Source organism: Hydra vulgaris, chromosome 04 (assembly GCF_038396675.1).
Source record: "Hydra vulgaris chromosome 04, alternate assembly HydraT2T_AEP".
In the NCBI taxonomy this organism is placed as follows: Eukaryota; Metazoa; Cnidaria; class Hydrozoa; order Anthoathecata; family Hydridae; genus Hydra; species Hydra vulgaris.
This window is the reverse complement of record NC_088923.1, coordinates 9060379-9087916: the sequence shown is the minus strand read 5'-3', so window position 1 is coordinate 9087916 and position 27538 is coordinate 9060379. Positions and strand designations below refer to the sequence as shown.

The following is a 27538-nucleotide window of genomic DNA, read 5'->3' as shown; positions in this document are numbered from 1 at the left end:
ATACATTTATAAATTTATAGAATATATATAGAAGAATATAAATGTAAATTAATTAGGAAACAAAATAAGTTTGCAAAGCAACATAATTGTGTTTGTTAGACTATCTTCTCAAAGTTCTTTTAAAATTTATTAAATTTTTGCTCGTGGTTTCTTAATTTAAAAAAACTAAAAACATGATATATCTTACACACAGATAAGCCGCAGTGCAAGATTTTAGTGCAAATACTTAACTCATATTTAATGTTTTAAATTGTTTTTCGTAATAATTTTTAATTAATTGGTTTTGCCAGACCATTAAATTGTGGTGTTATTTTTAAAAAACAGAAATTTTCAAAACGGACAGAGTCCACATGATTTTTGATGGAATTAGACACAAAAAATATAATTAAATCTTAACATCTGTCTAGGATTTAAAGTTTTGAAAATAAAATAATTTTATTAAAATAACTTTAACACATTTGGAACGGTCTGTATATTAGTACCTGTTGTGCAAACTGCTATTTATAAGTGGTTTGGGTATTAGGACCTGGTTTAAGTGTTAAAAAAATCTTTTAAAGTTAACAACCACAGCTAAAGATTTCATGAATTTTATAAGAATGTTAAGTATGTAGTCAACTAATGATAATACCACTACTTTCTTATTTCAATTATGGTATGACATGGCAGTGACAAAAACTTTAACAGACAGCCAATAGACGTTAGCAACTCCAACAAATGCAAACACTTTATCTGCAACAGCTGGAGCAAGTCAAGAAATCATAAATGCATAACAACCACAGCATAAGCCAGTCCATTCACCAACATCAGGTTTAAAATTCTGGAATACCAACGCTTCTTCCCTAAACAACATAAGACACCAATTTGAAGCTTAAATACAGGTGGATGATCCGGACCTAATTACGTTAACCAAGACATGGTTTAATGAGTCATCAGTAACAAATTTAGACGGTTATATATGCTACAAAAAAAAATAGATCAATAGGTAATGGTAGAGGGACTGCAATCTATGTAAAAAAATCTATTATAACCACAGGTGCCTGTGGCATGAATGCATGCAAAAAAATTGTTGAACAAGTGTGGTGTAGTGCCAACCTATCAACTGAGGACCACATACTACTGGGGTGTTTTTACAGGCCTCCAAACAGCACACATGACTTAAACTTATTAAAGAAATAAACCAAGTCATAGAAGAAGCTAAAAGTCTAGTGGATAACAAAAAGTTCACTGGTATGTTTATAGCTGGAGATTTCAACTACCCCAACATTGAATGGACTGACAATCTGTGCATTAGTATGAAAGATAACTGTCATCAGAGCTTAAACTTCATTGACAGTTTAAACAAAAATTTTCTTTACTAATGCCTGTCTGAAACAGTATTTCAGATTGAGGATGGAAAACAAATAAACATACTAGATCTTGAATTATCGGGCGACTGTGAAAGAGTGATAGACATGGAAATAGGACCACCACTAGGATTAAGCAATAAGAGACACAATGTTATTCAATGGAGTGTCATCACAAACAGCACCATTATAAGAGAAATCTATCACAAATCATATGCCGACAGGAAATGTGATTATACAAGAATGAATGTAGCACTAGAGCATATTGACTTGGATAAGGAGTTTGCAGGAAAATCAGCGAATGAGTGGTTAAATCTTCTTAGAAAAATATAACAGCATGTGTCTGCAATTTATTTTGCCCAAACAAAACAAAATAAAAAGTACCATAAAGGGTCTACGTATATCGGCTGAAGTTAGGTGACTAATATGTCTTAAGAAAATACAGTGGAGTTGTCGAAAAGCAACAAGTCATAAAAACATTTAAGTATTAAATAAATACAAAGTGACAAAAAAAGAATGTGAAAGAAGCCGTAAAGAAATCAGTGAGCGAGTACAAAAAAATAAATGTTGACAAGATAAAGACAGATCCTTGGATATTCTATTGGTATGCGAAAAGATACAAAGTTGAAACACAAATTGTAAATGTTTAGAGACAATACAGGTGCAATAATCTTCTAGAAGAAAACAAATGTCAATTGACTAAATGAAAGTTTTCAATCTGTTTTCATGTCTGAGAGAGACACAGTGCTTCCAAAATTTGATTAAGTAATAAATGAAGACATTGACTGGGACTGGAGGAGTGCGTTAAATTTGGAGAACATAAAAAGTAAAGTAGAAAATTTGGACAAATACAAAGTGATAACCAGCGATATGGTGAGTCTGTATGCACTTAAGTAACATGCGTCAACACTCTCAAAACCTTTAGCAACCATTTTAATCAGCCTTAAAATAAAATTGGGCATAAAACGAAATTGTATGAATGAAGCAAAGAAAACCCCTTTGTTCAAGAAGGGCAACCCATATGTAGCGTTAAATTACAGACCAGTGTCTTTACATTAGTAAAGACACTGGTCTTTACTAATGTAAAGACACTGGTCTTTAATTTAACGCTAAATCATGCAAAATTTTGGAAAGATTTATTTAAATAGCAATTACTGACCATTTACAACTACATGATGCTCTATTGTGACACCAGGATGATTTTGTGAAGAAAAGGGCTTGTGTAACCAACTAACTATAAATAATGGATTTTTTTGACATTATACATAGAGTGCAAGTGTTCAATTAACATGATATACCTTGATTTTAGGAAGGCCTTTGATAAGGTACCGCACAAAAGGCTATTAAACAAGTGTGAAGCATATGGGATATTCGGTGTTTTAAATTGAAGGTTTTTTTAATTAATTGTAGCAATGCGTTGTAATGGGAGAAGTTTAATTGTCATGATGAAATATAATCAGTGGTGTTCCTCAGGGATCTGTTCTTGGGCCTCTTTTGTTTTTATTATTCGATTCGATTCAATATATATAGAAACTTTACGCTGACAACAGCAAGCTAATAAAACCGATAAAAAATTTTCGGATACAATCATTTTTCAAAAAGATATCAACAAGGTAGTTGAATGGACAAGTATATGGTTTATGGAGTTAAACAAAGATAAGTGCATGTTATGCAGAAAATGGTGTTGAGTACAAACTAGGCAAAACAACAGTAGAACATGACCTTGACCTGTTGATCTCATTAGACATCATATGGTATCATCAAATTAATGCAGCAACAGGAGAACCTCAAAATGTATTCAGAATCACCAAGCGTATCATCACTCATCTAAATACAGAAATGATTCGTACTCTGTAGGCAGTGCTAGTCCTCAATTTGAGTTTGCAATCCATGTATGGAATCCTACTTTGAAAGGTGACATTGAAACACTAGAAAAGGCCAACGTTGTGCAACCAAACTAGTACAAAACATCAAACATATGTGTTATGAGGAGCAACTATCCAAAATGAAATTGACTACGTGAGAGACTAGGCATTTGTGCGGTGATCTAATACAAGAGTACAAATTATTGAACAATATAGATCACATTAAATTGCTTAAACCACAACAATTTGCAGTGTCATTACGAGGAAACAGACCAGCATCAACAATAAGAGGTCATAATTTAAGAATTGATAAAGAAAATGTCAAGGATTCTTTGTCTTGACAAGCGTTCTTTAGTAACCGTATTGTGACTGAATGGAATGCATTACCGAATCATGTGGTGAATGCTCAGTCTTGAACTCTTTTAAAGCAAGACTTGGTAGAAGAAGAATTAGATAATAGTTTTAGAGAGATCAAACTGTGATCAGAAGCACCTAAAGGTGAATGTGGAGAAACTGAGCACTGACAAGAATCAGAAACAAGACATAAGTCAATTAGAGAAGATAAATGATTCGGTTTGTCAGGAAAGCAAGATGGAAAGTTGACTATTTGAGTTAGGGATTGAAATAGGCAAAAGTTATGGTCTTTAAAGCCTGCAGAATCACTAACACTAGAGCCAAGCCATTCAGTGTGATGAGCATTAAAGTCACCGACATCAACTATATTAGCTGATGGATAAAGAGAGAGGGCGTGATCAATATGATCAGAAATAACATCAAAAAGACTGCAGTCTTAAGATGAAGGAGAGCAATATAGAACAAAGAGAAAGACAGTAGAGTAAAGTGGTGCTAAATGAAAGCACATGAAAGAATAGTCTGTGGATTCAAAACTAGTTTCACTACAAATGGGTAAATTTTTACGAATGTAAATGCCCAGACAAAGATGTGACTACCGGAGTCTTTACGAATTTAACGAAGATAACCATCATCACTAAGATTACAAGATGAAATAGCTGAACTCAAATTAGTCTCACAAAGAGCAAGTAGGTCAGGGGAACTTTGCAAGTTATAAGACTCAACAGAAGAAAAGTTACTTCAAAGACCACGAATATTAGTGAATGATAGGTTTAGAGAACTTGGTGATGACAATGGTTTTTTGTATTTTATAGTTTTTGGTACTTTATTCATTTTTAAATTAGATTGAAGAACTTGACTCAAAGCATAGATAGTACTCAGAACACTGATTAATAGCCCAAGCTATTTCCTCATTGCTACTAATACACCCGAAGCTGTAACAAAGGGCTCCAAATGTAGCCTCTGCAATGCACACCAAAAGTACAAACAGGAACACCATCCATGCGCAACATGGCACTGTTAATACTTTGATATTTTTCAGCTGTTGATGGAATCAGCCTCTCTGAGAGCTACCAAAGAGTTTGGGAAACTTGACTACCAGCCGGCCTCAGAAACATAAAAGTTTTAGAGCTGTACCCTCATTAGGATATAACAGAATGAGTTGCCTCATTCTGTTATATCCTAATGAGGATATAACAGAATGAGGCAATATGTTACCAATAGCAGGATAACCTGACCTGACTTTAATATTATGCATATTGGAATAAAAATCTAAGTATATGAGATGGTATATATAATGAAAAATAACCTGATATACAGGCATTGTCGAAAGTATTAGAAAAATCAAAGTTAATTACGTTATTATAAACTATGTTAGAAATAAATTATGATATTAAAAACTATAAAAAGAGTTAATGAGCGAGAAATACTTTGTTTGAGTCAAAAGAGTTTCGTTTGAGAATTGAAGACAAAAAAGGAAGAACAGGATGTTTAAAAAAACTAGATAACTAAAAGTTATTTGAGCCTCGTGGAATAGTTATTGTAAAAAGGATGCGGCTTTTTTCCTATTTAAATATCTTAAAAGCATTCTAGTTTGTTTGCCAAAATCAAACCAGTGTTTTTCAGAAATATTTATTCTGATGGTAAATTATTGAATTATCATTTAAAATTCTGCTACTTATAAAAAATGTCTGAAGAGAGGTATTTAATGAGAAAGTTGGACAGGCATATAACCCACCATCTCAGATATTATTCATACTTTGTAAAAATGGTCAACTATATTGCATAGAATAATTTGCAAAATTTCAGCACCAATATCAAATGGGTTTTGGAGATATCATTACTTCAAAATCAACTATTTTTGTAGTTGTTTTTGTTTGGCAACCATTTTGATTTTAATATAGTATATATTTTATGAGTTATTATTTAACTAACAATAATATGAAAATTAGCACCAGCATAGTTTTAAAGACTCAGAATCAGAATGATATTTGTTTTTTTCTAAAAACAATTAAAACTGCATCATTATGGGGATTGCACTTCACTTTTAGTCTATTTTGGAAATTCTTATTAAGACAGAATGGAGGCGTGGTAACAATAGTAAAATTAAATTTTTGTTAATTTTTCAAGAAAGTTTGTGTATTATGACCGAATTCATTTAAAGATAAGATTTTGCATGTATCCTGTTTTTAAAGATAATGGCTTTTTTATCATAATTAGGATATAGGACAAAAAATTATTGTAATTTTTGCACTATCCATCATAAAAATAGTAGAATTTTGTGGTGTTCCAAAACATATCTTGTACAAGTTTGATATTTCTTTTTATTATACAGTAAATGCATCCAACATCATGTGCTAAGTCATCAAGTGTAAAACATAAAGGCGTTGGTTGACTTTTATTAGCACGTAAATCCTAATTATTATAAATACTACATTCATGTTAGTTTCAGTGGTAACTCATAGTTTTCTGCAAAGTCAACCAAAACAATTTTATTTGAGGGTATGGATGATTTATTCAAATATTTATCTCATGCCTTAACAACAATGGGATGTTATGGCGGAGTAGGATGTTATGTTATCAAGCTTTTCACGAAGACTTTCAATGTTCCACATTGACTGTTTCTATACTTTTTTTATATAGTCTCTTTACTTCAATAAATTTAAGTGAACGGTAAAGAACAAATTGATTTAAAAGATTTGGCGTTGGGTTTACGATTAACGTTCGATACTTCAAAAAATCTTAACGTTCAATGCTTTAACTTATCATGAACTTAAACTAATTTGAAGCAGATGAAAAGAGTTCTTTTTTTTATCTTATTTATTTTTTACCCTTTTCTGCATACTTAAAACCCTCACCCTGTTAGCATATTTTGAAGAATACACAAGCTAAGCTTACATATGTTTCAAATATTTTGAAACATATACAATCTCAGAATAGGCAGAAATATAAGCAATCTGATTTGCTGATTTTGAAAGAGAGGCAAGTGTCTTAGTTGAAAAAGTTGAAAAATATAATTAAAATCAAAACAACCAGATTTTAGAAATAAATTTCAAAGTAATGATAAACTAAGTTTATCAATACAAGACTTGTATTACTATTAACACAGGAAGTTTATTTTATTTTAGTACTCCTCAGAGTATTTAAAAGTATCAAAAAGCAAAGTTTATATGCAGTTGTACAAGACTACTGGTGAAGTACTTTTGCATACAAAAATTTTAAGCAGTTTTATCAGACTACTAGTGAAGAACTTTATTTATAAATTAATTTATATGTTAATTATAAAGAGTTGAACATTAAAGTTTTTAAATAAAGAATAGTTGTACTAATTGCTAAACTAGCGTACATTATTCATGCTGTATGGACATGTTACATGTTCAATTAGCTTTGAGGAGATTTTGTTTTCATATTTTGCTTTAACCGTAGTTTTCAGGAGACCGATTTGTTTTTTTTATAAGTCAAATAAATTAATCAAATAGCAGTGGAATATAGTAACAAAAAAATGCAAATGATTGTGGCATTTTTTTTATTGTAATAATTTAAAAAAAAGTTAAAAAAAAAACAAACGAAGTGGTTAAAATTAAATGTTTTAATGAAAAAAGAGTAATGAAGAAAAGACAATAAAAGTATCAAAAAAAAAGAACAAAATTAGTTGCTGCGCCATAAGTGTTTTTGTTATTATAAAATGTGTGTAGTATGTATAAACTCTTGAAATATTCAACTTGAATTTTTATATGTGCAATTTTGCAAGATTTCCTAATGCATTTCTCGTCAAATATAATGTCCTTGTTTTATAAAGCATGCGCAATATAAAAATTATATGCAGTTGCACCAGACTACTGTTAAAATACTTAAAGTATATATTTTGAACTCTGAAGAAGTTGCTGTTTAACCTAAATTTTTAGAAGACTGATTTGGAGTATGTCAACATTTATCTATACTGAACTTTAATAAAACATAATTCTTAAACCTTCAAATGCTTTGTGAAAAACTAAAAAAAGTTTTATCTTATATATAAATAGGATGAAAATTGGATGTTAATAATCTATTGGAAAATTTAACAAAAAAAGTGATATTTATTTTTCTACTGAACTAAATACAGAATATATTTTATTCATTTGTTCTTCAGGAGTATATAATCCAAAATAACTTAATTGCATAATAAATATAAAATTTATCAAAGTTTGAGACTTTATTTAGTATAATTTATCATCAGTTGCTATATAGTGTAAACATTTTTTACCAATTATAGAATATCATAAGCAATATTTTGTTTAGGTTAAAAGCTATATATCAACAAACATGTGTTTTGTAAGTATTGACTTTTGAAAGTGAAATAAATAATAACCTGAACTTGTATGTTTGCAGTTTTTCTTGTTTTAACCTTTTTTACACTTAGTTTTTCATAAAGGTGTGGTAAATTGAGAGTTATTTCTTTTGGTAATCAGTTTACTATATCAAAACACACTTGTGGACATCAGGTTATAGGTTTTTTCTTATAGCTTATTATGCTACAATGGTTTGTAATCTTTTATACTTTACATTAATAAAGGCAATCTAAATTATCTCTTGATTAAAATTGCTTTTAATTTGAGAGTGTTGCAAATTATCTGGGCCAGCTATAAAAATCAATAAGCAATATTCTCAAACTTAAAATGTTTTAGTTATGTATATAATTTATATATGGGAGTAATAAGTTTAAAGTTCTAAAAAGATATTAGGTAATTTTTTCAAAATTTTTTTCTTGCTAAATGATAGGATTAATGGGAACTTAATTTGAAAAAAATTATACAAAGTTAAAATATCCTATTGATATGACTGAGTAATTTTAAAACTGTTTTGAAAAATCTATTTATGAGAATCACAGCATAATCAAGTTTTACGATCTGGTTTATAGTTTGTTATAATGGTTGACTTTTTTATATCTTAGAGTTATAAAAATTGTTAGGAAAACAAATTTTCTTAAATATTTATTTTTAAGAAAATATTATAAAAATCATGGATGTTTTGAGTTGCGAAGTTTTGTAAACGTATAAGTGCTATATTGTACAAAATTGGATAGAAAAATCTTACTTTTTTTGTTATTATTATTACTTGGTTTTTTATGCAATTAATTAATTTCACTTTTATTATTTAATACGTTTCTTGATATTTGTTTTGATTTAAACATATGTGCAAAAGCCTCTTGTGAATTAAATTGTGCATATCACTGCCCATTCTGATCCTGTATAGGGTTTCAAAATATGCATCCTCTTATTAATGTCGAAAACTTAATTAAAAAAAAGTTAGTACAAACATACAGACTTTCATATATATCTAGAAAAAAAGAATCCTTGTGTGTTAGATTCGAAGTTATTGTAAACACGTTACAAACTTAATAATCTCTTACTTATGACAACTGTGTGACATTGAAGGTGTTTTTGGTGCATTTTGAAATTTAAGGCATTTTTTAAAATTTGACCCTATTATTAAACCCTCTGATATTTAATTGGCAGATAGCAAGAGTTGTTATAATCAAAAATAATCAAAGTTTTAAATCAAGAGGAGGGGCTTATAACAAAATGCCAAATAGAAGCATTTAATAAAACAAAATCATTTAATTACTTGTATAAATTTATTTAGATAAAAAAATTTTAAACGCATTAGTTAACATGTTAACAAAATTTTGAATACTATAAAGATGTAAGCATAATGATATCAACACTATAAAGTAAAATTATCATCTAAATATAGTTGAAATTGAGGCAAATAGTTGGTTGTAATTGAGGCAAATAGTTGATTAGGTCTCTAAAACATTAAAAAAAAATTATTTTCTAATCACCTTAAGAAATTTTTGTAGCACATTATGTCATTAACTTTAAGATTTTTGTTATAAATATCTTGTCCATTTATGAATATTTTTTTATATTTATATTACAAAATATATTTGTTGTAATTATAATATAAATATTTTTATTATATTTATAATATAAAATATTATTTTTACATTCATTTAGTTAAAACTATAGTTTAAACTAATCGATTGTTTGCATCATTTTAAACGATGGATTAGTAAAAACATTATTTAAAATTGACAAAAAAACCCAAAATAGATAAAAGTATCAAGCTCATTCAGTCAAAGTTTAATTGCAAAGATGATTCATTCTCTCGCATATTACACAATGGAAAGCTATTCAAATATTAATGCTTGACCTTTTACGGTTTCGGTGTCCGAAAAAAAATGATAGTTTTTTTACAAAAATGATACTAGAAATATTAGAAACTTTTAAGAAAAGATTTGTTAATCGAAACTTTGTAATTCCGGAAAGTTCTAGAACATTTAATGACGTTAGGGATTTAATAGCTTTAATAGTTTTACCAATAAAAATTGTAAATATGTTTTTGCGGTGATTTATGACGGTGTTTAAAAAGATATTGTAGGAAAAGCATAGAGTATATATATTGAGAAAAAAATTTTTAAAAAGAGAGTTTTAGCAAGGAGAAAAGGTTATTGCTGTTTATTAATTTGTTGATTACGAGAAAAAACTACAAGCTAACCGGGCCATGAAACCAAGTATGAGATTATTTGATATGTTTGAAACGTTTGATGGCACTTCGGATGCTGCTGTTTGGATTCAACAAACAAAAGTGATTGCTGAAATTCAGAACTTTAAGCTTGAATTACTTTTTCCGATTCTTCTCAGAGAAGCTGCTTATGCAGTGTACAATGCTTTAACCGCATTCATGGAAGTCGAGCATGTGTTATTAGCGGCGTTTTCTGTAGATGCCTATACTGCATATGAACTGTTTACAAAACGAAAATTATGTGACGGAGAAAAAGCCGACGTGTTTTTGGCTGATTTAAGACGATTAGCCTATCTTGCTAAATTACCAGAGGAGTCTGTGCGTTTGGCGTTTGTTGTGGGTTTGCCAGAAGTGTTATCATCAAGATTTTGACCCGTAATGGACCCAATTGATATAATGTTACCCAGAGTGAGAGCTGCTTTGAACTTTGCAAATGTGATTGACAGTGATGCTGTTGGGCTGTATCTATACGCCATGCTACAAAAACCACGTTAGTATGTTACAACTGCAAAGGTTTAAATCACATTGCAAAGAATTGTTTGCTTGCAAAGAACTTGTTACCGAAGAATGTTAGATGTTTTAAATGTGGTGAGAAAGGACACATTGCATCGAAATGCTGGAAGTTGCAGGGAAACGAATGCAGGAGCGAGCAATTTGCTCTACCTCGCTCCTGAACAACGGTGGAATGAGCGCATTATCTGTTATTTGTTTGAAAGTTAACAGTATGGTTGCGACAGCTTTAGTAGACACATGGTTTCGAAGACAATTTTGAGTAAAAAATTCCTGCCCAAAAGTCAATGTAGTACTCAAACTCTTAAAAGGTAGTAACGTTTGAAGGAAAGGTTCATCAGTGCACTGGATTAGCTGTCGTGATTCTTGAGGTTGATGGCATTAAAGCACGTGATGAAGTTATTTTAGTGGACTTCCAAACGTTTGGAGTTGATATGATGCTTGGAATGAGTTCCATTAAATTACTAGGAGGCGTATCCATTTCTCCTTTGGAAAAGCGAAATTCGGATTTAGTTACTGTGGAGCATCAAGGACAAAGTCAAGAACAAGGACAAAGTCAATAAAATCAAAATAGAAAAGAAAAATCATGAAGCAGTTTTTAATGGTGTTGAATGGAGAGTCAAATGGAAATGGAGAGATGCAGAAAACCCCAACCGACTGCATAATAAAGTGCCACAGTATGAAATTCCACAACACGCTAGAGCAGACTATGAAAACGAACTACAGGATTGGATTGATCGGAAGTGACTGTTAGAGTATGACGAAAATGAATTCGGGCCGCCAAAAAAAAGGGCAGATTCCTTCAATGGCTGTCATTCAGAGAAACAAAGACAACAAAATTCGACCGGTTCTAATCTGGATAGAAGCTACCGATTTCATTGAGACATACACGAGAGATGCAAATGTGTGTGTCGAAAAGCTTAGAGAATGGAGAAGAATGGGTAACAAACCAGCAATTATTGATTTACGCAAGGCTTATCTTCAACTAAAAACTGATAAATCTTTTGGGCCCTTCCAAACAGTGGTGTTTCGAAATAAAAGATATTTTTTGACACGACTTGGTTTCGGATTGAATGTTGCGCCAATGATCATGAAATCCGTTGTGAGTGCCGTCATTGATCAAGACGATTTAGTGAAGAGTGGAACGTCCGCTTATGTAGACGACATTTTTGTAGACGAAAGTGAGGTGAGTCTTGATTACATCAAGAGGCACTTTTTAAAATATGGTTTAGAAAGTTAAAAAGGTGAGCAGATGTGTGTGCGCAAGGTTGGTAAAAAACTGATGTGGTCCGGAGGGAATCGAGTTGATGCTATCTCGAAAAAGTTAACCAAGAGAGTTGTGTTTTCAATCTGTGGACAGTTGGTAGGACATTTACCCGTGTGTGGTTGGCTGCGAGTGAGTTGTAGTCTCTTGAAGAGGAAAGCTGTCAGTCTGACAAAGGGTTGGGGCGATGAAATTTGTGATGAGAACGTGCTTAAAGAAGTATTTGCTGAGGTGGAACGTTGCGAGCCTGCTTGCGGTAATTGGGCTGTGTGTGGTGATGAGGGAAAAGTGTGGGTTGATGCCAGTTCTTTAGCAATTGGTGCTCTTATTCAAGTTGGGGAACTTACTGTGGAGGATGCAACATGGCTGCGAAAAGAAACGTCTGATATTCATATCAACATGGCAGAATTAGACGCTGTGATACGTGGAATGAATATGGCTATGATGTGGAAGTTGAAGAAAGTGACTGTTTTTACCGATTCCGTGACAGTATTCCACTGGGTTTCTGACGGCCTTACAGGAAAATCAAGGTTGAGATCAAAAGCGACGGGTGAAATACTGATTTGAAGAAGAATGAGCGTGTTGCAACAGCTAATTGAAGAATACAATGTTAGCGTTGAGGTGAAACTCATTCCTTCTAAAGATAATTTGGCTGACGCATTAACAAGAGTTCGTAGCAGATGGCTCAACAAACTGACTGTGCCAAAGTGTCGGAATAGTTGTATGGGAATCGCAGCTACGAAGGCTAAATCTATTTCCGATATACACCAAAGAGCTGGACATTTTGGAGTGAATCGAACGTTAAACTTTGTTCGTAAAACAGTTCCGACTGCTACTGAAAACGATGTTCGAAATGTGATTAAAAGTTGCGAACCATGTCAGTCAGTAGATCCAGCGCCAATACGATGGGGAAAAGGGAAATTGGATGTTGAAGGAAACTGGGAGATATCGGTCATGGACATCACGCATTATGGCACTGACAAGTTTTTGAGTCTAATTGATTGCAGACCTTCAAAATACGCGTTGTGGTGACAATTATCAAGCTCATACGGAAGTCTTGCCATAGTCCGAATACTCCGTCTTATTTTTTGTGAACGTGGAGCACCGTCTGAAATATTAACTGACAATGAGCCGACATTTAAAACTAAAGAGATAAGGAGTTTCCTTGATATTTGGGGAGTAAAAATTAAATTTAGAGCCGCTTATTATCGTGAAGGAAATGGAATTGTGGAAAGAAACCACCGTACGATCAAGAGAACAACAGAACGATCGAAAATGTCGATACAGGAAGCACTATATTGGTACAATGTCTCAGCCGAAAAAAATGGTGCAAGTCCGATGGACAAAATATACTGTTATACCATTGGTTTGAAAGGATTGGAAAAGAGAATCTTCCTTCGCAAAATGTCACGAACGAGAGATTTTGATTTGACGATAAAATCTGGCTGAAACCACTAAATGCGAGGTGCTATACAATGTGGCAACCAGCTACGATAACTCGGAATGCGTCGAAACAAATCGTAGAAGTGAACAGCATTCCGCGTCATGTAAAACGCGTTAGACCTTGAAATGATACTCAGTCCTGCATTATCTCTGATGTGGAAATAGAGATGTATACTGAAACTGGTCAAGAGAACGCTAAAAATCAAGGAAGGCAAGTTAAAGATGTATTAGAAACGAACGAGTAAAATTTCGAAGCTGAAGATAGACCCCAAGAAATCGACATGCTTTTGCGACGGAGTGGTCGGGAACGGCGCATGCCTTCGAAATACTTTGATTGTTATTTGGATGATCCGTAAGGATCAAGGAGTAGTGTAATTCCGGAAAATTCGAGAATATTTAATGACGTTAGAGATTTAATAGCTTTAATTGTTTTTACCAATAACAATTGTAAATATGTTTTTGCGGTGATTTGAGACGGTGTTTGGAAGGATATTTTAGAAAAAGCATAGAGTATATATATTGAGGAAAAAATATGTAAAGAGTTAATGAACTTTTAGTTTTTAACTCTAAGTTTTATTTATGAGAAAAGATTATTGCTGTTTATTAATTTGTTGATTACGAGAAAAAACTACAAACTTTAACGCAAGAATATTTATTTAAAAAACAAACAAAATACTTAAAAAGGTTTTGAACTATTCGTTATTTGATTCGTCAGATGATGAATTTAAATCAATTAGTGTTTTTAAACCAGTTTTTCTTGCTCTTTTTGAGTAATTTTTTCTATCTGATTGTGTTGGCCTTTGTACTACATCACTTGTCCATGACTCTATAGCAAGACTTAAATCAAATCCATTAGAATCTGTTCCTTGCAAACTTACTAAATTAAATTTTGCAAATGTTTTTCTTTCAGAGAGTTGTGTGTGTCTGTTTTGTCTCTATTCATTATTGAAAAAAGGTGTTCAGCTTTTGCATTAGATACATGTAAAAAATAGTTGAACGAGAAGTAGAACTGGAACCCATTCATTTTTCATCAAGCTGGAGAATATTTGGTGCCATATCTTGCGGTAACTGGTATTATGTGGTACTAAGTACTTTACAGTATAATTTAACAGTTATGCCAAGCTTCCAAAACATCATTTACGATTCCGGTGAAACCAGCACGTTGCAACAGCGTTTTGTTAAAGTCGTAAGCTTTTTCTATTCCTTCATCCAAAATTGTCTTTTGTATTTAATATTTTTGTACTATATATGTCAGGTATGTTATCAAATGTTTCTAAATGTTCTATGATTGAATTCATTACAAACTCAATAAGAAAAGAATTTGAATTTTTTACTAAATGTTTAGTATTTACAAAATCGTTAAGTGCGACACCCCGGAATTAAAACTTTCCAGCCTTTTCAGTCACTTTGGCAAGGAAACTTTTACTGTTGGTAAATTGATGAATTTTATTTTTTAAAACGATTTAATTGGGTTTTAGCTTGTTGAATAAACCCTGATAGAGCTAATAAATCAATCTCATCACTTTGAAAAGATTTTGACAACATTTTTGCTGGTACTAAAATTTTGATAAATAATACAATGTAAAGCGGTATTCTTGCATGAACCCACTTTATGTGGTGTCCTTTAAACTAACCCCGTTCAGCATTTGTAAAAGCACGATCTTCCGTCTTATTTTCTAGATGTCTTAAATAAACACTTTGTTTGTCTAATATTATCTCTAAACCCGAACTTTATCTGCAATACATCATGTACCTAAAAATGGAACTTTTGCAATATATATTTTATTTTATAATTAACAAATTTAAGAATATTTTAATAATTCCAAATAATTTAAAAATATCAGAGACTTTTTTAGTTCGGTAACCAGTAATATTATATGCATCATCTTCTAAAATAGATACAAGGTCACCAAGCTACCTTAACTTTTTAGGCAATTTTTTGAAATGTAATGGATTCTTAAAGTAATGCAATCAACGTCATTAAATGGTTTGTCTTTCATAATTTATCTTTTAATGATAACTCAAGATGATGTGCTACACACTAACCAAACGAGATCCATTGAATTTCAGCCGTGAGCAATATTTTAACACCTGACTGCCTCCTCTATTTACAGATGCGCCATCTGCACCAAAACTAACAAATTTTTTATTGCAATTTTCGATTTCTATATTCTCAAGTGATTCTTTTATTGTGAATATGAAACATTGCAACTCTGTGCAATGTTCCATATTCAACATCTGAAAGTGAAAGAAAGTCACATTCAACATGGCCTCTTTTTCCATAATTGAAATGTCGTTAGAGACGTCAATAAAGATAGTAAAAAGGTTTCGATTATTAAATTTTTTTTAAAGATCTTTTGCCAAACTGAGAACAATATAGTCAATGAATGTTTTGCAAATATTTGCGTTCTTGTAAACTTGACCAAAGACAACACCATGTTTCTCTTGTAATTGAAGTATTTTTGGATATACCATGCATAGTAAAGATCTTGATTTAAAGGTCAACTACCCTCAAATTTCAAAACTACACATAAAAAGTAACTTTTTCTTTCGTCACATAGGAAATAATAAAATGGCATTAAAAATACCAAAAAGCACATAAAATGGTAGCTCGTTCCTATGATAACCAAAAAAATAGCTGAAAATACCACAAAAACTGTCTTTACGCCGTAAAAAAATAAAGACTTGTGAGTAAAGGAGTGTCAATGAAGTTTTGCAGAACTGTTCTAAATATCTATGTTTGTGATATGAATGAAGCCGATTTTTGAAAAAAGATTTTTTTTTCCATAAAAAGCTACAGACAAATTAAGTTTTTTTAAAAAAGGTCAAAATGCAAAGAAAAAAACCTATTAACTCAAAATCTTAAGTCATATTAGAAATTCTACTCCGATCATATCATAAATATTGGCAAAATGAACAATCCCTGAAAAATTCATAATGATAGCATGTATACTTTTCAAGATTTTCTTACCGGCGTGTTTAAAAAGCAAATTCTCAGAAAACACAAAACAAAAAATAAAATCATAAATTATTGTTCATTTCATAAATATTTCTTTAAAAAAATTACTTTTTAAAAGAACATTTTTAAAACTACCAGATTCATAATATTTGCTGGCTTTTTCTATTGACTTTTGGTGATCATTCTTTGACAATATTTGACGTTGTAACAACTTTCGTTTAATCTTAAAACTTTCACTCGATTTAAATGATGATAGATTTATTTGTTTTTTGTTTATGAGTTTGCAACCAGCCAAAGTAAAATGTCCTGGTTTAATATTTAGTTTTTCATAAATTATATAACAGACTTCATACCAATGTTATAATTCGCAACAGCATCGTTCACTCCGAACTCTAAACTGGCTAAACCAACATAATTACTTTAATTTTTCCAATATTCAATTATTAAAACTCTCATTACAATTCTGGGTTTTGCCATGCAGACACTTTACTAATTCAGAATCTTTACTTAAATCAGCATATATTAAATCAGCATACAGCGGAGAAAATAGAATTAGCCTCACCTTTATTTTTTGTTCTAATTTAACAAAAATTGCAGGTAAACAATTATGAAATCTACTTTATTTCTTGTTACTTCTACTACAACTAAAAAGTTTATAAATTGGTATGCTTAATTAATTCCAAATGGAAAAAAAATTAAAAATATTCAATTTGTGGAGAAAATAGAATTAGCCTCATTAGCGTTATATACAAAAAATAAAGAAAATATTTTGTTTTTTCGCTCATTTAGTATTTAGTATAGCTTCCTGAATTTTTAATGACTTCAAATATGCGGTTTGACATACTAGTCACAAGATTTTGGATAGTTTCTATAGATATTTCATTCCAAGCTTCTCTGATACGAGTTTTCAGCTCCAAAGTGCATTCAAATTGCTTACCATTTTCATAAACCTTTCTAGAAAGTATTCCCCATAGATTTTCAATTGGGTTTAGGTCTGGACTACGTGCGGGCCATTCCATTACGTGAATATTTTTTTCTCTAAACCAAGCTTTTGTAAGCTTTGAATTATGGATAGTAGCATTATCTTGTTGGAAAGTGAAAGTTTCACCCATCAATTCCTCACCATGTTCAAGTAAACTTAATTCTAATAAGTCAATGTAGTCCTGTGAATTCATTTTTGTTGAAATCCATGCCAGTGGAAGTTTTCCAGCAAAGGAAAAAGCCCCCCAAACCATAACATTTCCACCCCCAAAGTTACGACTCATCCGAGTTTCTTTCTCTTTTCGAAGATCGTGCCAGTAATATTGATAGCCATCAGGACCATCTAGATTGAACTTTTTTTCATCACTGAAGAGAACTTGATGCCACTCTTCTTGCCAAGACATGTGTTCTTTCGCAAATTGTAATCTAACTTTTTTATGACGAGCAGTAAGTTTTGGTTTTGGTTTACGCTTTTTCCAAACTGTGTTTGGATCTTCATGTAAGATTTGTCTCACACGTTGAACAGATACAGGTAATTGTAAATCAGCACGAATTTGAGATGCAGTCATGTGCTGAGCAGCAGCACGACGTACAATAACTCGTTTAGTACGATTATCAATTTAACGTTTGCCACCACTTCCCTTATAGGCTCCATAATTAACGCCAATCTTGAAGTAATTGTTAACCACTTTTGGAGATCTTTTAATTTTCTTTGCAATTTCCCGATTAGATAAGCCTGTATCTTTGTATGCTTTGATTACTGCTAATTCTTCATTCGTTAAACGCTTACCACGTCCCATTTCAAATAAAGGTATCAAAAACCAAATGTTAAAAACTTTATGAGCACTGATTTCACAGTCTTTGTTTAACTTACAAATAATAATAAAAAACTAACTCACAAATGCGTATCACCAGATCAAAATATACAAGTAAACTGAAAATAATTATTGATGAGGCTAATTCTATTTGTTACCGCAAATATCAAGTATTATACATTTTATGGTTTTATCAAATGTTCCGCAATTTAATTATGCTATATTATAATCTAAAAAGTTGTTGTTTGTAACAGTAATTATATGTGTGTAGATACAAAAGTTGTACCGCACAAACTTGTTTACAGATTTACAAAATATTGGATCAGCACATGGTGAGGCTAATTCTATTTTCTCCGCTGTATAATGGCTTGATTTTGTGAATAATATCAACAGGAATTCCTGGTCCAGTTTTTGTTGCTATTTTTGAATAATTTTTGGGTGTCATGGGTTTAGGCATACTCATAAGCTGAGTAAATTTTTCAATTCCAGTATGACGATGTCCTAATACTCTCATTGCATATATTGTCCTGTTTTAATATCAAACTCTTCAACACAATGATCTGATGTATAAAATTCATATTTATAATCACAAGATAGTGTAATACACTTCAAATATAGCAACGATTCTAGTCCTTTCTATTTTTCATGGTAATAACCTAGGTACAGTGCACAGTTTTCACATTGAGGACACATTAACAATGAAAGAACTTTAGATAAAATTTCAGTATCTATAATTCTGTAACCATTAATTTTTTTTTAATTTTTTTACTTGGTTCATTTGTAATGAATTTATATTTCTTAGCAGATGCGCCTAAAATATTACTGCCATTCAACTCCCATCCACTTACATTACATGCATTTTTATCTTTCTGCACATTAAATACTCTTTTATTTTTGTGGTACTTTGTTCTCTGCTTTACTCTATCATTCATTTTTTTGTTCTTAATAACATCCGAATCATCCAAAAAATCTAAAGGATTTTATAATATTTTTTTGTTTCTGCTAATAGATAAATTAGCTTTGATAACTTGATAAAATCGCAATTGTATTGAATATTATTTAGCAAAGAAGATATAAATCAAAACATATATTTGAAACAGTACTCCAGAATAAGTTCACCAACAAAATATTCACCCCCATAGCAACGCGTTGCTATGCAAATATTTTTTACTTGGGTTCAAAAAAACATAAATTAAGCAAAAACTTATAAAGAAATCTATAATTTTTTTTTTAGATTCAATATCTACATAAAATTTTGGTCAACAATTACTAAAAAAAAAAAAAATCAATTTTTGAAAAATTTTGAGGGTAGTTGCCCCTTAACCAAAAAATTTAAGTTTGCTTACTTTATCTTTTAATAATATACTTTGCAAGCGTAGAATTTTTCCACTTATTAGCTGCTTGTAATTGTAACTTTCTTTCATAAACTTTTACTTTATTCTTAGCGAGTGTTTCAGATCCTGATTATCTTTTAAAAGAAATAGTTTTCTGTCGCATTTTTCCTGCATCCATTTTATGACTATTTTTATACTTTTTACATAATTTTACTTTTAAAACTTAATTTATAAAAATTTTAAACAAAAAAAATTTTATTTTGTTTAAAGCATTATGATGTTTTCAAGTCAACATTCTTTCAACCAATCATAAACTCACATTATTTATTATTTTTCAAAATTTTTTACAATAACGTTGTTTCTAAATGTATTGAAAATTCTAATCATTAAAAAAATTCAATTCATTCCAAAAAAATTCATTAACTGGTAATAAGTCTTTTGTTTATATAATATTTTGTTATCTAAACTTTGTTTTTCTTTTTTAAGCGACGTTTTACTTTAAATGTTTTTGTGTCGAGTTGTACTTTTGTCTTTTTAATGTTTTTGTGACGTTTGTTTTGGAATATTTTGAATTTTTTATAAAGTTTCACTTGCCATTCTTGCCAATCAAATTTGATTGTCCAGAATTGATTTTGGGAGATCAAAGTATCATTTTTTCTATTTTGAGCTATTTTGAGCGTTGTCAGTGTATTGTAGTATTTTATTGAAACAATAAAATACTACAATTAGAACATTTTCGAACAAAAGCATATTTTTGTGTGGTATGATATTATATTTAAAAATAACAAATGGCACATAAATGTGCCATTAGGTCGTAACAATGAATGTACCAATTATAAAAATGGCACATAGCAAGGTGCCAGTTATTCATGAATTGCATGAGCCAAACATGAGTTTGGTTTATGCAATCATCATAGTTGTATTTTAGTAACAATTGGATTAAGAAATTGTTATAGAAACTAACATTTTTATTGTTGTAAGTAATAAACAGATTTCTAATTTAAGTAAATCTATTTATTTAGCTAATAGGTCTAAAACTTAATAATGATCGTTTGTAATAAAGTAGTTGGTGGTCGCACTGCAAATGTAATCAGTATGTAGTTTGTGCCCACCAAGATAAAAAAAAAAAGTTGTTGGTTTTAAATTAAATAAAATTTATTATTTTATTTAATTTAAAACCAACAATATATATATATATAAATATATATATATATAAATATATGTATATATATATATATATATATATATATATATATATATATATATATATATATATATATATATATATATATATATTATGTCTATTATTTACATTTATTTCAGAAGCATCAGCAACTGATTGCATATTAAGAGAGTTGAGGTCTGATAGACAAATAGTTTATAATAATGGAATTTCAGTTTCTTTTGACATAAATTCATGTGTAAATTTTTGTACAAGTTATCAGAATACAAACTCAACATATAATGGATATGTTGCAAGTGGAATAGCTGTTACAAATTATGACTGTCTATGTCTTTATGGATTTACTGGTAAAACAACTTCTGCTAATTATGGATGTTTGTATTTTGATATGTTTCCATCAACTGTGGTTACAAGCATTAAAGGTAGAAATAAAAATATTTAATTACTTATCTATTTATTTGTTAGTATTTATTTGTTAATATTTACTATAGATTAATTGTTTATAAATATTTCTAAGTATATAATTTATAGATATTTATAAATATTGACTAATTAAAAATTACAATAAACTTTTATAAGTTTGAAGTTTATAGCTTGTCTTAGTTTGTCTTTTTTGTTATAGGTAGGAAGGTCTTTATTACATTGGATTTTATCATCCAGTTTTTAGTTATTATCTAGTTTCAAGGCTTTTTTTAAATAAAGATCTTGACTAAAAAAAGGTTGACAAAGTAACACTAACAAAGTAAAAGCACAAATAAATAAATAGATTGCAATTAAACATTTTTAAAAATATAGCTGATAATGCTGTTAGTTAATCCTTTTAAAGGATGCTGACAAAAAATATTTAATTTTATACTAAAATAAAACATAAATTTAAAATGTTTAATACTAGTATAATAACTTAGTTCCCTTTGTTAAAACAAACCCAAGTTTTATGAAACAATAATATATTTTGAACTTTTTTTAACTTTATCAAAAGTTATTATTGAAATAATTTTGAAAAGACTTTTTATTTTGGTAATTAAATTACAATATGTAAATCCATGCACATCCCATTACACCAAAGGTATTATTTTTTTTGCATAAAGTTTAGCTTAAATTTGGATATAGTATTGGCTTCAGAGTATGGCTATTTAGATGAAAATATGTTTAACAACAAAATATACAGATTTAAATAGATTTTATTAAGAAAAAATGCAACAAATAGAGGAGATTAGCAAAAAAATGTTTTGATATACCTAAAACGCTTTTTATGAATTTTATGATGTTTTAAGTGCAAGTATCTCAGTTAACTTTTAGAAAAATAAAAAGAGTAGTGTAGGTAACTGAATACCCTAGATTGACTGTTTTTCATTTGGATACTAACCTAATTTAAAAAGCATGACATATACTATATTATAACTTTCATCTTATTGGCATCATACTATGTGACCTTTTTTAATTTCTTTAATATGTTTATATGTGACAAATTTTTAAATTGTTTAATTTGTGCCAGCATAATGCGTTTTTAAAAACTTCACAACATTTATAGCATGTATATAATATATTATATTTTTAATTTTTTAGAAGTCAATGAGCAAGTGATACAAAAATCTAAGTTAATTACAAGATTGTCTTTTTTGGATAAGACATTTTCAATTTCTTTTATGTTAAAACCAATTTCTTTAAATTCAAACAAAAATGTATGGTATAATATTATTCATTTGACAATTTATAGTGAAGGTGGTATATATGGAGAAAGAATTCCTGGTATATGGGTTTATCAAAGTTCATGGTTATACATTTGTTTTGCATTAAGTGGAAATGTTAATTATGTTATAGGTCCCCAACCACTATCACTAGATGTATGGTCAAGTCTACTTATATTGCAAACTGAATTAAACGGAGATTATATATTCACAGTTTATTTAAATGACCAAATTATCCATAATACAATAAATACTCAGCCACAAATTTTTAAAAATGTTCAGGTTTATGCATCAGATCCATGGTATGAAGCACTTGATGGCTATATTAAAGATTTCAAAATTGTTAATGGATATGTTGGTTAGTTGTCTTTTTAAATACAAATTTATTTTTAAAGAATAATAATTTAATGTTTATGTGTATTTATTATTGTTATTTACTATTATTTATATATTATTATTCTTGTATACTATGTATACTATACTTGTAATGTATATGACTACAAAAATTTGTCAAGCAAAAACTAAAAATTAATTTTTCTATTAGAAAAAGTATGTCACATTTTTAATGTCATTTTTTATTGTTTTAACAACTTTTTGACTGTTTGAATGATTAGAATTAGTTTAGCACTTTATTTAAAATTTATAGAAAAATTTTAGTTCACATTTTTATAAAATGTCTATTTAACTTTGTGGAACTGAAAAGCAATTTCAGTAATGCTATCAGAGATTGAAAAATTGTTAATGTATTTTTTTTTACTTTAAAAAAAATACCTTTGTGCGCATCAAAATGTATGAGTTCTAAATTACAAACAAAGTTTTTTAGAACTCATACTTAAATAAATTTTTAAGAAAAATATTTATGAAACAGTTAAGTTATAAAGCATTACTTATATATATATATATATATAAATATATATATATATATATATATATATATATATATATATATATATATATATATATATATATATATATAGGTATATATACATATATATATATATATATATGTATATATATATATATATATATATATATATATATATATATATATATATATATATATATATATATATATGTATATATATATATATATATATATATATATATATATATATATATATATATATATATATATATATATATATATATATATATAAATATATAAATATATATATATATAAAATTAGTATTTTATTCGTAGAAAGGATGTGCCATAGTACTTTTTGAAGTTGAACATGTTTCAATTAGTTCTGTTTTTAGAATAGTGCAAAGAAACGTATTGTGTGAAAGAAATGTATATTGTGTTTAGTAATGTGTTTCTTTTTTAATAAATTAATGTACACCTTTTATTGGCAAACCATTTGCCAATAAAAGCTAATGTATGCTTATTTATTTGTTACATAAAAGTTGATGTATACTATTTTATTTGTTAAACAAACACAAAAGCTTTTATTGGTTTCTGAGTATTTTATCTGTTTCATTTTTTGAGCAAGTTTTAAAACAATACTTATTTTATAACCAATACCTAATTGAGATTTAAACTTTACTATTAAGACCGAAACTTTACCATTGTTAATAACCTTTTTTTACTGAGAACACTTACAAGAGTTATTTTTATTATTTATGTCTTTGTAAATGTAATTTTTTGTAGTTATTATTTTCTTTAAAATGCTCATTACATAAAATTGTTTATACTTTATGTGAAATCGTTAAAGCTTTGAATGTAACTACACAATTTTGTGTGTAGTTACTTAAATATATAATAATAATAATTATATCTTTGTTATTACATATTAATTGTATAATAAAAAATATAATATCAATTAATTAATAATATATTCATTATAAGAATATATTTATAGGTATAATTAAATTTATTAAAGAAATTGACTCAAAGCACAGATAGAACTTAGCACACTATTTAATAATCTAATCAATTGCCTCATTACTATTCATAAATTCTAAGCCGCAGCAAAGCACTCCAAATGTGGCCTCAACAATGCACACCAAAATTACCAACAAGGACACTATCCATACGTAACATGATACTGTGTTTTTAAACAAGTTCACTTGTTTTTATAGTTTTTTTAGGAGAATCTTATTTTTGCGCCTGCATTTAGAAATTTATTCCGATTTTTTGTTTAATAAAGATTCTTGGTTTGCATGTGTAATTATTTCATATTTTTCTTGTAGGCATAGTATGCATTTATTGGAAATATTGTTATATGCAGGTGCTGTTTTAAGGGGTGAATCAATTCAGAATAAAATCATCAATATTTTTATCTTTTAGGTCCCATATATATTTTGACATCATGGTGTCTTTTGAATACTTTTTATTTTTAAAGGAATGCTTATGATTGGCATAACATTTTTTCCATTCGTACTCTGTTAAGCCAATATATTGTTTATCAGGTACATTCTTGGAGGAAACAACACATTTATATACCAACAACACATTTATATTTTTTTATAAATACTTTCTACTAATTGGACTATTGTTTTTTTTGTTTTCAATTACAATTTGCTGTCTTTTTTTCATTTAGGATTTATTTTATGTTTAAAAAAGTGTTATTTTGACCTTTTATAAATCTTTTCATGTTTTTTGTGCAACTGTAGCTAACTTTAATTAGCTGTAGCTAACCTTAATTGTATTTCGTATGTAGCTAACCTTATTTGTATTTCGATTAAAAGTTTTATGTAATTTATTAGAGGGTGGGAGGTGCTTATCGACCAATTTTAGAAACACTTTTTTTATGTTAGTGGAATTATTTTCGCTATATAATGGGAGGTGGGGAGGTTCAACCATTTCTAGTTCTATTTCGCCTTTTTGTATATTTTTTTTCAGCGTCAAATTTTAGTTTAAAAACACTTTTTTTAAAGGCATCTTCAAAAACTCATTTAGAAGAATTGAATACATTTTTATTAGAGAAGTTTTGGTTTAGTCTATTATCAATTGAAATTGGGATTGTATATTACGCATATTTCACGCATTTCTATTAAACCATTGTCACGATAAAGGCCTAATTCATTAATATTACTTTACTGTTTTCTGCTCCATCATAACTGCCAATTACATAAATCCAGTTATGTATATTTTTCTTTTTCCAAGTTTTCTTATTAATATAAAAGTTATACAAAAATGAGGTTCTACTAATATTATCATACTAATATTATTATTATAGTATTAAGACTTCACCCATTTGTCTAGAAACTAGGTTTAAATTTGCAGACTATTCTTTTATGTGCTATTGCTTAACACTGCTTTACTCTATCGCATTTTTTTTTGTTCTATATCACTCCCTTCATCTCAAGGCTGCACTCTTTTTGATGTTATTACAGATTAAATTGACCTAGCCCTCTCTCTTTATCCATCAGCCAATATTGTTGTTGTTGGTGACTTTAATGCTCATCACACTGATTGGCTTAGCTCTAGGGTCAGTGACAGTGCTGGTATTAAGGCCCTCAACTTTAGCCTTTCTCAATCTTTTTACTTAATTAGTCAACTTTCCAACTCGCTTTCTAGACAATCTCGCCTTCCTAAATCACTTACCTTCTCTACTCAACCTATGCCTTGTTTCTGAAACTATTATCTTTTTTTTTTTTATCATCATATGAAGACTTTCTTCGTGATGACCCTTGGGTAGAAGTCTTTTATCTTCATGCTGAGAAATGTGCTTTTTACATAACTCCTTGGATTCAGGCTACAATAGAATCTTTCATTTCCTTTTGACGATTCCAGGCTTCACTTTTCTCCATTTTTTTGCTCACATTGTGCTGTTGCAATTTTCAATTGAAACTGTTACTCCCATCTCTATCAGCAAAATAATTCTCTAGAAAACAGAAGTCTGTTTATGACTGCTAGAAACCAGTGTAAAAATGTTTTGTCTAATGCCAAAGCTCACTATTCTCATGTAATAAAATTTTGTATTTTATCACAAAAATTAGGCTCTCGTGACTTCTGGAGAATCTTTAACAGTATCAATAATAAAGGCAAATCTGTTATTCCACTTTTTTAGTATGGTTCAGACTTTGTCACCCAACCTAAAGACAAAGCTAAATTGTTTGCACAAAACTTTTCATCATTATCATCTCTTCATTCCACTAGTTGCGTAAACCTGGTATAGCCTTCAAACAGGTTGATCCACGGCTTGATTCATATCACTCTAGCTTCTGTATCAAAAGTGATTTCCTGCTTAAACTCTTCTACAGCTTGTGGTCCAGACAAAATACCTGTTATTGTCTTGCAGAAGTGTTATCCGGAACAGTCATTAAATAGTTTTGATAGTATACTATCAAAACTATTTAACAAGTTTATATCAGAGTCTTGTTTTCTGGCATGCTGGAAAGCTGCATTAAAAATCATGAAGAGTGCTGCGGCTTAGAATTTATGAATAATAATGATCTGATTAGTCTAGATACTGTCCCATTAGTCTTCTTCCTATCATAAGCAATGTTTTTAAATCTTTAATTAACAAACACTTAATCTCTCATCTTGAATCTATAAATTTACTTTCTGATAATCAATATGGATTTCGATCTTCTCGCTCTACAGCTAATTTGCTACCAGTAATAGACAGAGGTGGAAAGGTTAAGGTTATTGCTCTTGATATTTCTAGAGCTTTTGATAAAGCTTTCTTCTTATGGTATATATGCTAACATCTTTAAGGTTATTGAATCTTACCAATCGTAGTTTAAAAGTTGTCCTCAATGCTTCATATCCTATAACTTCAGGGGTTCCATAAGGTTCAATCCTTGGTATATACTCTTTTTAATTTATATTAACGATCTTCCAGGTATTTTCACATCTTAGGTAGCATTATTCGCTGATGATAAGAATGAATTATTCTTATCATGATAAGAGCACTGTCTGATTGCTTAGAAGGGCATCTCAGCTTGAAAAGGATCTCACTTTTGCCACAGCATGGAACTCACAGTGGCTAGTGAACTTTAATTCAGAAAAAAACTCAATTTTTTTCAATTAATCATTACCTCCATAATTTAGACCTTAATTTTAAGTCTAAATTATGGAGATAATGATAGATAGATGAGCGGTAATCTACTTAATGAGTCATCTACCCTTTAACTTCTAGGATTCTTGTAAACTGTATACCAAATCCATTGCAAAATTAGCATCTTAATAATTCGCCTTCTTTATTTTATTTCCTGATTCATATAATTTGCAATAATTTAAGTCGTCTGTCAATTGTTATCTTGCTCCGTAAACTTCATCTTTTCTTT

At 29.5% G+C, this 27538-nt stretch overlaps 1 protein-coding gene across 6 annotated transcripts in view; it reads left to right on the top strand.

Annotated features, from left to right (window-relative positions):
• LOC136079549 (uncharacterized) overlaps positions 1-27538 on the top strand; it is a 112673-nt gene that overhangs the window by 54339 nt on the left and 30796 nt on the right. For 3 of the 6 annotated variants that reach the window (XM_065795381.1, XM_065795382.1, XM_065795383.1), the window contains exons 5-6: positions 20753-21034; positions 22179-22658. In XM_065795381.1, the coding sequence (XP_065651453.1) occupies positions 20753-21034; positions 22179-22658 (762 nt within the window). The remainder of the gene's footprint in view (positions 1-20752; positions 21035-22178; positions 22659-27538) is intronic. The other 3 variants (XM_065795385.1, XM_065795384.1, XM_065795386.1) reach the window with 1 other exon arrangement.